This window comes from Macrotis lagotis, chromosome 1 (assembly GCF_037893015.1).
Source record: "Macrotis lagotis isolate mMagLag1 chromosome 1, bilby.v1.9.chrom.fasta, whole genome shotgun sequence".
Lineage (NCBI taxonomy): Eukaryota > Metazoa > Chordata > Mammalia > Peramelemorphia > Peramelidae > Macrotis > Macrotis lagotis.
Window position 1 is genome coordinate 709,815,558 of NC_133658.1, and position 18,163 is coordinate 709,833,720.

At 39.4% G+C, this 18,163-nt stretch overlaps 1 protein-coding gene across 6 annotated transcripts in view; it reads left to right on the plus strand.

The window, feature by feature from the left end:
• The window catches only part of CYTIP (cytohesin 1 interacting protein), a 91,880-nt gene extending 74,784 nt beyond the window's left edge, over nt 1-17,096 (plus strand). For all 6 annotated transcript variants that reach the window (XM_074215946.1, XM_074215950.1, XM_074215948.1 and 3 more), the window contains 3 exons: nt 432-501; nt 13,301-13,367; nt 16,660-17,096. In XM_074215946.1, the coding sequence (XP_074072047.1) occupies nt 432-501; nt 13,301-13,367; nt 16,660-17,096 (574 nt within the window). The remainder of the gene's footprint in view (nt 1-431; nt 502-13,300; nt 13,368-16,659) is intronic.
• Nucleotides 17,097-18,163: the final 1,067 nt, after the last annotated feature.

Sequence of the window (18,163 nt, forward strand, 5' to 3'; positions counted from 1 at the left end):
GGCTGGATTTGAACTCAGGTACTCCTAACTCCAGGGCCAGTGCTGTATCCACTGCACCACCTAGGCCCCCCCCAATCTGAAAATTTTAAAGCGAGAGCCGAGAATTTGGGTGTCATATTATTCTCCAGCGCCAGAACTAAGAGGAGCTACTTGAGGCTCTGTAGCAGAATGTGGGTCCATGGGCAGCAGCTGAGATTCTCTAGGTTGTATGGAAGTAGTTGAGCTTCTTAATTACTTGTTAAACGACTCATCAGTATAAAGGCTAGCTAGCGGTTTGTAGGCGTAGTGAGTTATACCCGGAGCCTCCTGGTGGCGAGGTCCCAGCTGGGTCCCAGGCTCAAGCTTTTGCCGTTGCCCCCATGCCGTAAGGCCACGCTGCCGAGCTGGCAGCACGTTTCCAACGCTGCCATGCCCCCTCTTTCCCCGCGCAGGCTGGAGACGGTGAATGGAACCATGATCCTGAGAAAGGCGGAGCTGGAGGCCAAGCTGCAGGTCCTGAAGGTAAGGCAATCTAAGGCCGCGTGGCGCACCGTCGTCCCTGATGGAAGGATGCGGGCCCGAGCGGGCCGGAAGCGGCCCCGCCGGGGCGGCAGGGGGCGGGGCCGGCTGTGCGCTCGCGGATTGGCGGCGCCTGGCAGGGCTGCCCCGGAAGGCCCGCCCCGGAAGGCCTTTTCCTGCCCTTTAATTGTCCAGACCTTCCCGCCCCCTGAAAGTACCCGGCGGGGCCCGGTGCGGCCCTTGGCCAGGTGGCGGGGCGTCAAGTCACATGACTCCCCCGCCCGGAAGGAGGGCCGAGCGGGCCGGGCCCGGCTTCCTGCTAATGGCCGCCCCCAGCCCGAGGCCCTTTGTGCCTTGTCTGTGCGGCTCCGCGCCATCCCGGGACTCCTCTCAGCCCCGGCCCCATCGTCTTTGCCCCCTCGCTGCTGGCCTCTATCTCCGCCTTCCGCTCTCCTGTCTGTCCTCGCCTCCCTTCTGCCTCTGCCTCAGAGTACAATACGGAGGCCTTGATGGGGGAAGCCCGCGCCATCTCGTGAGGCCTGCCCGCGGGGCCCTGGCACCGGGCACGTGGCCGTGCCCCCACGCGGGCTCCGGGGGCCACGCCTGCCCCGAGCTGCGAGGACCTGAAGTTGAGGTGCAGAGTCTGGCCAGATCCTTGGCTGAAAAGAGGCCAGAAGCCCGCAGTGCCGCTCTTACTACTTTCCACTTAGTACCAGCCTGACCTTGGGCAGCCTTCTTAATTTCTCTGGATCTTATTTACTTCATTTGAAAAATGAAGGGGTTGGATTAGAGGTCCCTTCTGTCTGTCACCACGCCCTCCTAAACTCACATTCATAGACTAAAACTCAGAGACTAGTCCTTAATTATTCACAGTAGTATGTAGCATCAATAATGTTCCCTAGTTATACATTTCTATGCTTTATTTTCCCTATTTGATTGCAAGACCCTAAAGACAGGATCTAGACCTTCTATTTTTTTTTTCTTGTATCTTCCATAATACTTAGAATAGTTCAGGGAATAAATTCAGTGTTCAGTACAGATAGATAAAAGTTTATTCATAGCTTTCTATGTACCAGGCACTATGCTATATGCTGCTAGTGATATAAATGAAATTTTCCTTAAAGACTTTAGTCAGTCAGCTGACATTCTAGTGGGGGAAAGCCATATATATGACAGGAAGTCAGCAGGTGGGGCAGGTAGAGAGGAGGGATATTTCTATCAAGGAGGCAGAGAAGTCCAAAAAGTGAGGAGTGGCACAGGCCATGAAGGGAACACGATTGATGGACCTCATAGTCCACCTCATGGAAGGGTAGTCCAGGAAAAATAAACCATCCATGAAGAGAGGATGACGAGTGATGGAACAGAGACATCCTCAGTGTGAGAAAACACCTTCAGGTTTTTGAAGAACAGTTCTAATTTAGTTCTTAGGTCAAAGAGAGAACAAATGTAATAGAAGGAACACAAGACTTAAAGTTGGGAGACTGAGGCTAGCATTTGGTTCTTGTCACATGACTTGAAACAAACCACTTATATAAACCTCAATGTCTTCAGAATTACTTCATGGGATCGTGAAGACAGGTTTCAGAAATGCATATAGTGTTACAAAAATGTAATCTGCTGTTTTTTGGGCTTTTGTATATGAAGTTGTGATTTTTTTTATGAACATTTTAAAAAGTATATATTAATATAACACAAGAGTAATAAAACTGAAGTTTTTGTGTCCTCTTTTGAACTTCCTTCTGTGGAAAATGATTTATTAATGCTCATTTCTTTCTAAATTTTCTACTCCCTTTCCCTCAAAGAATTCCCCCATCATAAAAAATAAACAGGCGATACAAATCAATGATTCACTTATTGTGAAATAAAGTGAAATGAATACACACACACACACACACACACACACACACACACACACACACACACATATATATATATTTGAAGATATATTTCTTATTCTGCAATTCCAGCCCATAACCACTTTGCCATGAGATGGAAAGAAAATTACTTAATCATTCTTCTGAAATTGTGATTGATTATGGCCTTGATCAGAGTGCCTAAGCCTTTCAAATTTGTTCTCCTTTGCATTATAGGTGTTACTGTGAAAATTATTCTCTGAGTTTTGTTCATTTCACTTTGCAGTAGTTTATACATCTTTTTGAGATATCTCTGAATCTGTCATATTCATCATTTTTCAAGATAATATTCCATTATTTGGATATATAGTATTTCTCTCAGCTCTTCCCTACTTGATGGGCAGTTGTTTGATTACCAGGTTTTTGCTGCTATATAAAGTGATGCCATAAATATTTCTGCACATACAGGGATTTCCATTCTGTCTTTGATCTCTTTGAGATACATGCCCTGAATCAAAGGGTTTCAACAATTTGCTACTATTATAATTTCGGCTTATGTAATAATAACTAGTTGCAGGGCATGAGGAAAGATCCTTCAGAACACATCAACATATATTTTTACATTCAACAACTTCAGTGAAAGGAGGGGGTTGATGGGACAAATCATGTTGGAGAATATGGCTCCACTATGAGAAACAAAAGAGACCAGGTGCCAGTTTACTCCCCAGAAGTCTCATGATTATAAAGCTACTTTCAGAATATAGACTGAAGATTTTGAACAAAGCAATCTTATCACATAGGAAATAATTGGTTACTGATGTGGGAGTCATCTAAATCAGCTGTCTTTGCACAGCAAAATCATCAATGTGTTGATATGATAAAATATGGTAAATTAGAAGAATAAAATTGAGAATAGCAAGAGCTTCATTTTAACTTTTCCAAAACAACCTTCAGTATTTCAAAAAGGGAAAATATAAAAAGGTAACAGTAGTGACCTTGATTATAATTTTCTGCACTGATGAAAAACTGTGGATCCAAATAACAACCCAAATAGCCCAAATAGCAACTGAATTGCCTTAGCCAGAAATTACTTGATCCCTTTACCAAGTGGAGAGACATGAAAGTCAAGGGCAAAAATTTGCTTAAGTATTCAAGAATCTCTAAAAACATATATAGAAGTGGAAGAAAACTCCAATTTAAAAAGCAGAAATAAAATGTTCTGTAATTGCTGAGTTGTATATAATTTTCTCTTAGGTAGTCCTAGAAATTTTATAATGGTTAGGTACTGAGATGAATTACCCGGAAATTAAGATTATTCCAAACTAGGAAAAAAAATTACTTAGAGGGAAGCTGAATGCTTTCTGCTAGAGACATTTAAAAGTAGAATAGAATGTCATTTCTTCAGAATTAGATCTGGTAGAAGTGTATAAAAATCAACAGAAAATTTGATGTGAGACTCAAGTAGACTGCATTCCCAGTTTTCAAAGAGAAAAATGGTAGGGAGATGAAAAGTAGAATGAATTTTTCAATGTTTCTTTAATGATCTATCTATATATTAGTGCTAGAGAAATCAATGGATTTGGACATTAACACTTCATTTGCCCATATGTTTGAAGAGGAATTTGAAAGGTCACTTGAGAAGACAGTCAAGAGTGATTAGAATAGACAAAGTGTACGCTGAGGAAATCAGTATGGGAGTAAATAGTGTTGAGAGCTTTGAGGCTCATTTTACCATGCACCTCAGGAAAGGGAAAATACCAAAGGACTGGGAAAAATCATGAAATCCATTTACTCACAAAAAATGAGAGAACATTACTAATTGTATTCTCACCTTTATATTTATGAGATCCACAAATATTAAGAATATCCTTGATGAAAATATGAGAAGGGACTAGGAAACTCTTCATAAATGATTCTCTGCAGCAGACTATATTTTTAATGTTTATACAATTGACTGAAATGGTACAGTAAATGCAACATTTGATTACATTTTTTGATTACAAAAAATTTTAACTCAGGATAAAATTCAGCCTTAATGGCTTGCTTCCAACAAATACTTTCTTATGCCTCTGTAAAAATCACACAAGATCTCTTGATGATTGAGTTAATGGAGTTAAGGCTGTTCAATGACCCTCTGATTAGTAATGTCAGATGAAGCATAAAACATTGAGATGTGTGCTTACAAAGGTATTCATCACTAACATGGAAGACATCCTGAACAAAGTCATAATGGAAGATGGAATTGTTTTAAATTATGAGACCTTCCATAGACCCCTGGTTGTAGATAATATTGTGCTGATTATTTAGCATTCCAGAATTCTATAGATAAGTTCAATTATCCTCTTGAATGCAAATGACTCCCAATCTACAGATTTGCCCCAATCTCTTTTCTGCATTGCTAACTTACTGTCTTGATTTCCCATCATCATCTCAAATGCAATATGACTAAAAATAAAACTCAATTCTATTTACCCATCAACTCATAACTCTTTTAAGTCTCCTTGTTTTGGGTGGTCAAGGGCATCATTGTCCCTACAGACACCCCAAATTAAAAACCTTGAAGCCATTCTTAATTCTTTCCTTCCTTTCAGCTATCAAATTTATTTATTGTCTATATCATAGCTAATAATCTTCTTTGTTATTTCAGTTTAAGTTCAACAAAATCTCTCATATCTTATCCCTTCTCTCAACTTTAACACTCTAATTCAAGTCCTTTGCATCTCTCACCTGGACTATTTAAATAATTCATGAATTTCCCTGCATGTCTTCTCATATTCATTTTTTTTGCACAACTTCCAAATTAATATTTATGGTACTGATCTATCTGAGTTACCACCTCTAGTTAGGTGATACTTTTTGTTTCTAGGATAAGATGATTTCTTAGACTTTAAAAAGCCTCCACAATCTGACTTCAACTTACCTATTTAATTTTATTTTTTATTCCAAAATTCAAGACTACCCCACCCCTATGGATATTTCCATATACATGACTGAACATATGAGAGGATTGGATATAACACTTTAGCTTTTTCCTTGTGTACTACGTGTGCATGTGTGTGTATTCTGTAAATTACTTCAAGCTGTGCTGATTGTGCTTCCTCCTAAACTTTTTTCTCTTTCTCTTCTGTGCATAAAAAAATTTTCATTGATTCTTACATGAGTAGGTATCACTCTTGCTACACTAGTGTATTCTTGCTTTTAGCCTTTCTTCTCTTCTTTTAAATGCCCTTCAGAATAAAACTAATCCACCTCCAGGTTCTCTTGCTTTATTTATTTAACACCTTCATTACCTTTAAAAAAATCAAAGATATGAAGGAACACAATTTACTTCGGTTAAAATGTTTGTACTGCATCATTATATACCTTCTTTCTGTCTGTTGCTTAAATAAATTTATCTTTCTGGGTTTCTCTTGATTCTTGTATTTGCCTTTAAAAGTTCCTATTTAACTCTGGTTTTTTCATGAGGAATGTTTGAAAGTTATGTATTTTATTTTGTTTTTGCAAGACATTAGGGTAAAGTGGCTTGCCCAAGGTCACACAGCTAGGTGATTATTAAGTGTCTGAGGTTAGATTTGAACTCAGGTCCTTCTGACTCCCAGGCTGGTGCTCTATCCACTGTGCCACCTAGCTGCCCTGTATTTCTTTTAAATAGAGGTTTTTGAACTGGAACCTGAGAACTAAAAAATATACATTTAGATAACTTTTAATATAACTGATTTTTTTGTAATCCAAAGTATTTTCTTTTATTTATTAAAATATTATTCTGTGAAGGAATCCATAGACTTCATCTGGATGTCAATGGAATCATTGATACAAAAACAATTAAGAATCCCTTCGTTCAATATCTACTTTTTCCCCCCAACAGAATTATGTTCAGTTTTGTAGGGTGTTATTATTAATCATAAGCTTCTATCTTTTAGAATGTTGTATTCCATGATCTTCTCTCAATTGCTTTGGTAGAAGACAGGTCTTATGTGATAGTCAATCTGGTTACTTGATGCTTGAACTTTTTTCAGGTAATTACAGCATTTTTTTTTCTTTTGATATGGAGGATTTGGGTCTTGTAACATTCCTAGGACTTTCCTTTTTGAGTGTTTCTTTTGGGAGGTCATCAGTGGATTTTCTGTCTTCACTTTGCCCTGGATTCTAATAGTTCTAGGCAGTTTTAATTTATGATTTTTAGAAACATAGTGTCAAGGTTTTTAGGGAGTATAATGATTCATAAATTGCTTCTCCTTGACCTGTTTTCCACGTAACTTTTTATTTCAGCTATCTCATATTTTCTACTATTTGTCATTCTTTTGAATTTTCTTTTTCCTAATAATTTTTGCCTACTCATGACTTGTTTGGTCAGTTCTAATTTTCAGGGACTCTATTACTTAGGGTTTCCTAGTTTTTGAAGGTATTTATTCTTCTTTTGTTCTTTCCTAGCTTTTATCTAATTTAAAAAGTATCTTGCTGCACCTTTTCTCTCATGTCCATATGGAAAATCTGTTTTATCCTAAGTCACTGCTTGTTCTTGTTGTTGAATTACTCTTTCTTGGTTGAACTTTTGAGTGTCTCTGGAGTAGTTTTTCTAGTGCTCTGTATCTTCTTAAATTAACTTCTCCTTCCAGCCTTTTGTTTTAGGGCCAGTCTCCAACTCCTGAGGTGCTTTGGGTGAGGTGATCAGCTCAACTTGGTTTTGCCTCAGTCCTTTTTATTTTTGTCCTAACTTCTGCCTTCCAGGATGGGACTTCTCTTGGTCTTTGAGGTTCAGAACACTGGATTCTCCAGGACTTCTAAAATGTATTAGTTCTTTGTCCCTCCTGAAAATATTCAGTGTTTTCTATTTTATGTATCTGTTTTATCCCATATATCAGAACAAGCTCCTTAAGGACCTCATTCATTTCATTTTTGCCTTTGTTTTGAGGTGTTCTAAGGCAATATGCTTGAGCACTATGTAGGTAGTTAGTAACTATATGCCTAATTGAATTGAATGAAAGCTGTGATTATTCATAGGAACAAGCATTTTTTTAAATTCCTGCTATATGCAAGATGATCTCACAACTTTGTTAGGTGAGTAGTCATATTATCTAAATTTTACACTTGAGAAATCTGAGGCAGGCAGCAGTTAAGTGCTTTGCTCAAGGTTACACAGCTAGTAGGTGTCTGAGGCTAAATTTGAGCTTAGGTCTTCCTGACCACAGGTCCACTGGACATCCTAGTTGCCTGGACTTCACATTGTTGTCCAGGTGATAATTTTTTAAACTTAATTTTAAACATTAATTCCTAAATCTGATACATATTCTCAGATCCAGTGACAGTAGCCTGGAGAACAAGACATTATCACTTGACTCTTAGAATTCTCTCTAGCTGTCCCCTGTGCCTGGAACCTTTCCCTGTTTCTGACGCCACTTCTGACCTCCCTGGTTTCCTTCAAGTCCCACAAAGCTTCCCTCTATAGGAAGCCTTCCTCACTCCCTATTATTTCTAGTGCCTTCCTTCTGGTAATTACTTCATATTTATCTCCTATATAGCTTGCTTTGTATATATTTGTTAGCTTGGTGTCTCCCCAATTGATTACATGCTCCTTGAGGGCAGCGACTAATTCTTGGCCTCACAGTGCTTGGTACATAATCAGTGCTTAATATTGATTGATTGATTGATTGATTGATTTAATTCAGACCAGAATTGGATAAAAGTAATAGTGACTACTTTGCATCTGGGAAACTACACAGAGCATTTCTGGAAATGATCTTTGGATTCTTTTAATTAATACTTTGTTCTATAATCACAAATTCTGGGCAATTTTCTTGGATTATACCTTGCAATTATGATGTGCAGTTTTTTTAAACTTTATATGTTCAGGGAGACCTGTGATCTTTGAATTATCTCTAAAAACATTTCTTTGAGATCAATATATTTTGCATATATAAAGATCACGTGCTTTAAAAAAAACTATTGCATTTTGCTTTTCTTCCTCAATTGTCCTTTATTTTCAGTATATTTATATTCCCAATTAGTTGTTCTCTCTCTTTAAGATAGACACACCATCACAGATTTATGTTTTTCCATTCTGTTAGTAATTTCTGCTGTACAGACCATAAATGTCGCCATTTGTTTCCTTTTAATTTTTCTTGAGATTTTGAATTCTTTAATTATTTGGGAACTTCCTGTTGTAGGTTCATGCTTTTCTGAGGATTTACAGGGTTCATTAAGCATTGGCTCAGTTTCCTTTGTCTGATGATGTTTATTTAGAAAGATGCAGTCTCTTTAGTGTCTGTGTATCCTCCCTGTTGATTTATCTGCTTTATTTCTAGATTTATAACTGAGTTTTCTTCCTCCTGTGATCTTTGATGACTTTTGTTTCTTTTTCTTTTTCTTTTTCTTTTCTATCACTCATTTTATGACCTCAAAACTATCAGTTTTTCTCTGTGTCTGGGAAATCTAGGGGAAATAGGACAGGTTGTTGTTGGCTGCAGTCCCCTTTCCTTCAGGGCTGTGGAGTTTGGAGGACTAGTGTTCTGTCCAAAGTTGTTTCTCTTACTTAGGGCTCTGGCTGAGTGTGCCAGCCCCAGGTAGAGTTACTGTCTCTCCATCTTCTTCAGTTAGCTGATTACAGCTGAAGTCCACTGATTTTTGCTATGGAACGGAGGGTTGTGAGCAGGGGCAGGGTTTCAGCTGGCTGAGACTGCAGCAATGGGAGCAGTTATAAGTAGGTCCCAAGTGCCTAAATAAACTTGTGTATATGACTCTATGCCCTCTTGGAGTGAGGAACCTGGGGGAAAGGGAGAGGGTGATGTGTGAGCCTGATGAAGATTTAGTATTCTTTGCAAGGAAGTTATCACAGATTTCCAATGATGACTTATTTGCAAAAAGTTGTCTAAGGAATATTATTGATGAAATAAGTAATCAGATTATGTGAGGAGAGTAAGGTATAACAGATAGATAAGTTCAAGTACAACAATTATACCCACAAAAAGTTAAAATACTTAAGGGGAAGCCTCCAGCAGCACAGATTTGTCAGCCCCCCCCCAGCCCCAACCTTCTCAGTATATTTCAGTGGCTCTCTCTTGCTTCTAGAATAAAATATAATACCTCTGATTGACTTTTAAATCCCTTTACAACCTATCTTGATTGTATCTTTCTCTTCTTACAATTTATGGATCATATGCATAACATAGTATAATTAAAAATATAAAACTGAAAATATATTATGTACAACTAGCTATTCCCTTTAAATATATAATAAAGTTATGTAAATTTCTTTTCCTTTTTTTCTTCCCTCCAGATGCTTTCATTAGATACAAATAGGTGTGTGTATGTGTGTATAGTTTTATATACATACATACATATATACACACATGCATATATGTATGTATATATACACACAGGTATGCAAATTTATTCTATACATACTTTTAATTATCTGTTCTTTCTCTGGATGCAGATAGTATCTTTCTTCATATGACCTTTACAGTTAATTTGAATATTTATAATAGTCAAAAGAACTTATTCAAAGCTGTTTTTTAATACAATATTATTCTTATAGTATATAGCATTCTCTTATTTCTGTTCATTTTGCTCCTCATTATTTCTGGCAAGTATTTCCATGTTTTTCTAAGATCATTGAGTTGATCATTTCTTTTAGCACAGTAGTATTCCACCACAATCATATACCACAATTTGTTCAGTCATTCCCCATTTGATGGGCATTTTGAAGAGCAACCTGGCATTATAGTATACTCTTCAATCTATCTTTCTAGCCTTATATATTGCTTCCTTTTCTATATTCTACATATATATATATATATATATATATCCAAATTGATTAATTGTATTAATTTTGTATTTAGTCTGTATATATTTATTCTGTCCACATTTTTATGTGTACATACTACCCCCTCCAGTAGAATGTCAGCTCCTCAATCCTAAGATTAAGGATTGTTTCAATTTTTATATTTGCATTTCAAGCTTCTAGCACATATCTGCAAATAAAAAGTACTTGAAAATACACAGGATTGTTGTGGTATACACTAGCAGAATACTCCCATAAGTGAAGTCACAGCTTTGCCAAAGAATGAAAGAAAAGACTATTCCCTGGGTCATTCCTTTAAATAGGGTCTGATTAGGTTCCAGTACTGATACATTAATTTGCTATAATCTGCTTGTGACTGTCTTTCTATAGCCCAAGGACTCTCTTTATGGGATAAAGGACTGTGAATAGCTTGCTTTAAAAATGTATCATAAATTCAGTAAAGTGTTTTCAAAGCTACCCTTTTTGTCTTTGTTTCTCTTTTCTCTTTTTTTATTTTTGGAAGGAAATGGGATCAAGTGACTTGCCTAAGGTCACACAGCTAGGTGTATCTGATATCACATTTGAACTCAGCTCCTCCTGACCCTAGGGCCAGTTCTCTATCCACTGCACCACCTTAGTTGCCCCTTAACACTATGTTTCTAATGGGGTGGTCATGGGATCATAGAGGAAAGTGACCTTTCCAACATCTTCATTTTACAGATGAAGAACCTGAGGCCCAGGAGGTTAATGATTTGTCTAAGATCACACAATAGCTGATCTCTCTTTGTAGTGCTCATCTTTGTTTCAGTTTAGGGAACTAACATAGTCCATTGGACAAATAATTATGAAACCTGGAAAGAAGCTTTTATTCTGTGCTCTTGGACAAGTTGCTTAATTTTGTGAGTTTTAGTTTCCCCATTTGTTGAATGAGGTTAACCACCTTTTCTGTCCACCTCCCAGCAGTGCTGGAGAGGATCAGTTGAGATTATGTGTGAAGCTCTTTGAAAAGCATCTATCATAGAAAATGACATCAACAGAGGTGGGGGGCATGATTTTTATTAATAAAGTCATCATTACCATGTAACTGTGCTTTTGAGTGGAAAATTTTGGGCCTTTTATGCTGGAGGAATGTGTGAATGCTGGATTTTTTCATAGCAAGTCAGGGAGTTAATGGAATGCAGAGAGTGTGTGTATGCAAGTCAGAGTCAGAAAGCTACATTTCATTTTTGTATCAATATGGGAGTTTGAATCAGACTCCTGAATATTGTTACAGGCAGTTACAGGATCTGCAGAGAAGAGGAGAATTTAGAGACAGACATAAAACTAGAAAATTCTCTGCAGTTTTTTTTTTTAAAAATGCTGCTGAGTCCTAGCAAATGGAACTTTCTTAAAAATCTAATTTAAGCTTGCTGGAAAACTCTGGTCTGCAATATCGGGTTAGTAAAGCCAGAAATGAGAGGCAGTACAGCCTAGTGAATGGTGGACCCAAGCTGTGGATTCAGAGATCTGGCTTCAGGTTTTGTCTCCTCTGACACACTCTAGCTATGTGATCCTGGGCAAATCCTTTAAAACCCATATCTTTTTTTAAGACTATGAGGCTCTTAAATTACATATTAATTGCCAGTCTACATTAATAGAGGAAATTTCCACACCCGAAGATCCCCATACCAATGAAATCACAACTCCAAGGCCAAAAAAGCAAACTACAACTTCCCCCTGCCTTTTTCATAGCCTGTGTCTTCCAATTGTTGTGTTTTACTCTATATCAGGAGGTGAAGGATTAGAGAATTGTGGTGGTGGAATCTCCCTGTGGGCCTTATATGCCCTAGGACCTTGAGCATGACCTCCAAGTAAAGCCAATGATGAACTGGCAACAAGAGCAGTGAGGCGGACTCATACCACCGTCTTAGTCCAGAAAGAACAAGAAATGAACCAAGCCAAATTCTTTATTATTTTGATTATCAACAACACATGTGACTACATGTGTATTGACAAACACAAATACTGTAAAATATGTCACTGTGGAGTTATCTGACCCTGAGAAATTAAGGTTGTTCAGTGTGCAGAATCTAAAGAAATTCAGAAATAAGTTTATTTGCCTTTAATAAATTTTAACAACTTTCCTGTGAATTCATCTTTAACTTTCTGCTTTCTGAGCTATACCTTCCCCATCCATATTTTGTTTAAAAAGATCCCTTGCTCCCAACTTGGCCTTCATCTTATTGGCACATATTTTTATGGGCCAAAATATGACCCTTGAACTCCCTATCTTTTCCTTTATTTAACAAGATTCTTTGTACATGAGTGGGGAGGTTTAATGCAAGAAAACTACTAACCTAAAGTAAAGATCCATCTGGTAATATTTTCATTTACATATATATGCATACACACAGAAAGGGAGGGGGTTAATTAATTATGAAATCCTACTTCCTTACAGTAAACTGCTGCAACATTATGTAGCTGTGGAAAGAGCATTAGACTTAGAATGAGAGAATTTCAGTTCAGGTCATCAAAATGATTATTCTAAAGTTTGGATGTGATCATGATGTCACTCACCTAATTCTGAGGATCAAATAAATTTCCTCATTGGCATGTAAACATCTTGAGAACCTAACTTTTCTTCCTTATTACACATTACTCCTTTCATGTGCCAGAATTTTTATTTGATCCTTCTTATTGTTCCCTACATGTGACACTCCCTTTATCTTTCCATCGGCTGTTTCCTTTACTTGTAATGTTTTGCCCTCTTCCCCCACTATTTGCAATGGCTGGTTTCAAGCTTGTCTGTCCTCTTCCCTCCTCTCACCCCGCCCCCTCCCAGCAAAGGTTATCTTTTAACTGTTTTATATGTGTTTGGTATAACCTATACATGTGCTTCTCCTAGAATGGAGCTTTTGGCTCAGTGGCCAGCACAAGGCTTGTCTTGTAGTAGATGTTAATAAATGTTCGTGGATTAAATGCAGGCTCACTTCTGTCACTTAATAGCTATGGGTTAGACATTGTCCAAGGTAACTTCCCCGGTCTCTACTTTCTTCATCTGTCATATAAATTAATGGGATTGATGACCTGGATCCTATAGGACCTATAATGTCCCTTGGAGCTCTATATCTTCTTCAGATTCTTCAGAATTCTTCACTAACTAGTAATTTTTTTTTCTCTTTTCTTGTAGCAAACCTTGAGGGAAAAATGGGTGGAGTTGCAAGCTTTGCAGTTACAGGAACAGCGGCTGCTTCATGGTAAATTCTGGTTTCCTGCTCAGAAACCACAGTCTCATCTCATTATTTGCAGAAGCTCTTCAGCAGGAATTGATGAAAAGGTGTTTTAAGGTCACTGTCTTTTAAGGAAGGCTATTAACACTGATATAGTTTACCCTTCTCTAGCAAGCACATACATTTTTATAGTAGAGACAGTAGGACAGCAACTTGAAAAATTGTCTTCCGTTCCCAATTCTTTAGTACTCAGTTGTACAACTGGGAAAATTTGTGGAAAGTGTTTCTATAGGTCCTAAATGACAATTTGACTTGGGAAATAGACTTTGATTATATTTTTATCTAGAATAGATTTTATCTAGAAAAACCCGTTCTGGGTTTTTTTGTTGGTTTCCTGCTCTGGGAAAAGATGAAGAATCATAGACGCTTGAAAAGCTAGATTTGGAAAGGACATTAAAAATATCATTGGAAAGAGCAGCATATTTAGAAAATTTGTTTTAAAATTATGGTTTTGTGATTTACTACCTTTTTAAAGCTAGATGACTCAGGTATTAGTGAAATGGGAAAGGAGTCAGGAAGACTTGACCAGCATCAAACAACTTACTAGCTTTGTGTCCCTGGACAAGATATTTAATTTCTTTTGCTTCAGTTTCCTCAACTGTAAAATATGGAAAATAATAGAACTTCCTTGAAAATTTTTTGTGAGGATCAGGAGAGGTAATATTTGTAAACTTACCAGTGTCTGGTACTATATAAATACGTATTCCCTTTCCTTTGGACGTGTTACTAGATGATCTTGAAAGTTCTTTCCATTTTTAAATCCTATGACCAATTCTAACCTCCCCTATTTTACAGAGGAGGAAATGAAGGCTAAGATGTATTCATTTATTTGCCTATAGTCACATAGGAAGGAGTAAAACTGAGAGATAAATCTAAGTCTTCAAAAGGTCTTCAAGCTTATGATCACTTGGTTGGTTGGTTATATTGTCATCAAGATTCTTAGTCAAATGTGGGTTGGATCAGATGTCCTCTTAGGACCCTTCCTTCTTTAGACCTTGCTGTCAAGACAAAAACAGAGGGAGAGGATAATTGACAATGTTGAAACATAGATCTTTCATTTCCTGCCATTTTGTACTTTCAGAGTGGGAAAGACTGAGTTTAAGAACACTTGTGAATTTGACATTTCCTGGGGCTGGTGTAGTTTGAGAAAAAAAGCTTGTCCAAACCACCAACTGTGGGGGTGTGTGAATTTCTCAAGTTAACATTCTATAAATACTGAACTCAATAGACCAGACTATCCCTGATCCCCTACCCCACTGTCAGAGAGAGAACAAATTAACCCTTAATGAAATATTTAAGTGTGAAGATTGCTAAGTGTGATGGAATATGAAAATTATTTTGCAGTCTTAATATTTCTTCATTTCCTAAAGAATTCAAGATGAACTGACCAAAAATAAATATTACCCTCCTCCCACCCTCTCTTTGCCCAAGAATACTTAAATGAGTCACTGATTAGCTGTGAGCACAAGACCTGTTGTTTGTACCCATAACCTTGACCCCTAAGGACATCTGTTCAGTTTGGGAGCACCGAACTGCCCTAATTAACTTCTGCGAGGATCTATGGCATCTGTCAACCTATTATCCTGACTTGGGAGTCAAATCTAGAGTCCCAATCAAGTGAGTGAATGGAATCTTTCTAAAGATCAGGAAGGATGATTTAGTCCATGGGATTGGAGTGAGGGAAGAGATTCTGAGTAAATTAATTTGGTATCAGTTTCCTAACTCCAAAATTGAGGACATAGTATAATAAATCCTGCTAATCACAGATCAGATATGTTATCAAGATGAAATCAAAACCAACTAGAGTACTTTTTCATTTAACCAGTGCACAAGAATGGACCAGATATATGGAACTTGTCCAAATATATAAGAATAGAAAATTCAGTAATAATACTGATAATTCATAGAGTTCTTTAATGTTTACAAAGTATTTCCTCACAACAATTCTGCAGAATAGAGGAGCGATTATTACTCATCTTATAGCTAGGAAAGTGAGGTTCATTGAAAACTAAGCCACTAGGTTTATATGCTTTGGTATATTGGATACATGGAAGAGGGAAGAGGTTGGAGAGAACGTTAAATGAGCAAAAAAAAATTTTTTTAAAGTGAGTTTCAGAGACCTCAGGTGATTTACTAATGGTTATGCAACCAGTGACTGGTGGATTTGAGTAATGACTCACATCTGGACTGTTTTAGCCATTTGGCTGGTCTTCCTACCTCAAGTTTCTATCAATTCCATTTCTCCACTCAGTTTCCAAACTAATTTTCCTAAACCACAAGTCTGATCATGTCATGGCCCTCACTATAGTGCTTCCTGCTTCCTGCCAGAATCAAATATAAAATCCTGTTTTGGCTTTTAAAGCCCTTCATAATCTGGTTCTTTTGACCTTAATAGGTTTTTCATATTTACTCCATTTTTCTATTGTATGATCCAGTGATTCTGGCTTCCCTGACATTTCTTGATAGTCTTTGGACATGATACTTCCTCTCCTCTAATGTACTGGCTGTCCCTTTTGCCTGGCATTCTTTCTTCCCACCTAAGTCTTGTAGTTTTCCCGACTTCCTTCGAGTTTCAGCTTAAAACCCACCTTCTGAAAAAGACTTTCCCAAGAACCTTCTGTCCATCACCCCCAATTTATTTTGTACATATCTTGTTTGTACATGATTTGCTGGTGGAGGTCTACAAGTATGTTCTTTCAATTTCATTCATTCACATAGTAAATTTTATTTATTAATACATCCATCCATACATATGTGTGTTGCGGGGATAGGGATGACATTTCAGAAAGGACTACCTTGAACAAAGATTGGGTGGGGAAAAAAAAGAAAGCGCAAGTTTATGTATATCACCACTACTTATATTCACTTTTTTTTTTTTTGCAAAGTCTCAGAATTATTAGGAAATTCGTGTAGATGGTATTCTGCATATTCCTTAATGGGTTTTCCAAAAACGAAGAATTTAAAATTTCCAACGTTAGGGACAGATCATTAAAATTTACCTATTGTGCCTATGTGGTAATGCGCTCATTGGAGAAACTTGAAAACCTACTTTAAATCTTTGCATTCCCCCATGTAAAGCTTTAATGGGCCGCTGACGTAATATACATGCTGGCTTTATTTTTCTTCTTCCTCGCCTTTGGGAATAAGCGTGTCCGAGGAAGGGGGTGACGGCCCGCCGCCCCGTGTCCGAGCGTGCCCCGGGGCCGGCTCCGCGCTGGGGCGCCCCGCTGACTCGCTCCCTCTCCCGTCTGCTCCTCAGGTGACGCGGCCCGCAGCCCGGGCCTGGCCGCTCTGCCGCCCTCGGAGTGCCCGGCGGCGGCGCCCCACAACGGCCACGAGCGCCTGTCGAGCGCGAGCAGCGGCCGCAGCCGGCGGAGCTCCACGACGGCGGACAGCGAGGACTCGGGCCAGGAGGCCCTGAGCCGCCGGGCCAGCGTGGAGGACGAGTGCTTCTTCCTCAAGGAGGCGGACGCGGCGCCGCGCAGAGCGTGCGCGCGGAGGCCCCGGGACGCGAGCGCGAGCGCGAGCAGCAGCGGCTCCGGGTCGCCGCTGTGGGAGGGCGGCGGCGGCGGCGGCGTGCTCAGCGTCTTCGGGACCCTGCCCCGCAAGGGCCGCCGGGGCAGCGTGCGGAAGCAGCTGCTCAAGTTCCTTCCCGGCCTGCACCGCGCGGTGGAGGAGGAAGAGAGCCGCTTCTGAGGGGGCGGGGCGAGGCGACCCGCGCGTGCCGGAGCCGCCGGCCCCGCCCAGCGGGGGCCCCGAGGCCCGCGGGCGCCGCCCCTGCCGGCCCCGGCCTCGGACCAGGCCGCCCGGGGGCCTGCCGGGCCCGCCGCCCGCCCGCGTGGGCTCGGCCTCGGCCTGGCCGTGCGTGGGGAGCCGGGCTGCCCGCGGGGGCGGGGGCGCAGTGCAGCCCGCACGTGCTTCCAAAAGTCGGGAATTTCAAAGTCGGTATTTAAGTGTAGAGCAGATTTCGGGCACCAGGCGTTCCCCATGCCCCTGAGGGGCGGTAAAGATGTGCCAGGCTGACTTTAGCTTGGAATCGGACACGTTTCCTGACAAAGCTGGGGGGTTTTCAAGCATTTGAACTGGATTGCGCCTTCCCGTGAAACCTTTAAAGAGAAGAGAAGTGTGCTCTTCCTTGAAGTTAGAATACCGATGGGATCCCTTCACAACATACTTAGGTTTTTGAGATGATTTTTTTTTCCCTCCAAGTGTCCTAAGGCCCAAGAAAGTTGATCCCAAGACGTTTCTCCTTTTTCCCCTCCCGTATTCTAGTTGTGTCTTTTTGAATGCTCTTCTGTGTTGCCTGTCCAGTAGGGCGCGCATTCACTAAGACTTCAAAACTCTTGGAATGAAGATGATTATTTCCGCCCCGGAGTAAAAATCATCAGTAGTAATCCTTTAGTTTTTCAAGTATTACTTTGAGAGGTAGGGAGAAGGGAAAGAGGAGACTGCAGAGTCTGAATGGATCTGCTACCACCCATAAATAAACTTATAAGGTCATCCTAAAGTTTTATCATTTTGGAGAAATACTGAAAATTTATAATTTTCTTCAAGAGAGAGCACACTTTTCCAAATTCGTAGTTAATATAAAATTTAGATGAAAAAAGTATAATTGGGCTACCACTAAAGATTATTTGATATTGCTTTGGTGCTGTTTTTTAAGTTTTTAAGTTTTCATTACACACTCCCATCTGTTAATATGCTGCCATGAAAGGAAGGGTTTTAAATAGACAAGTTTGGGGTACTGCATATACAGTTAGTTT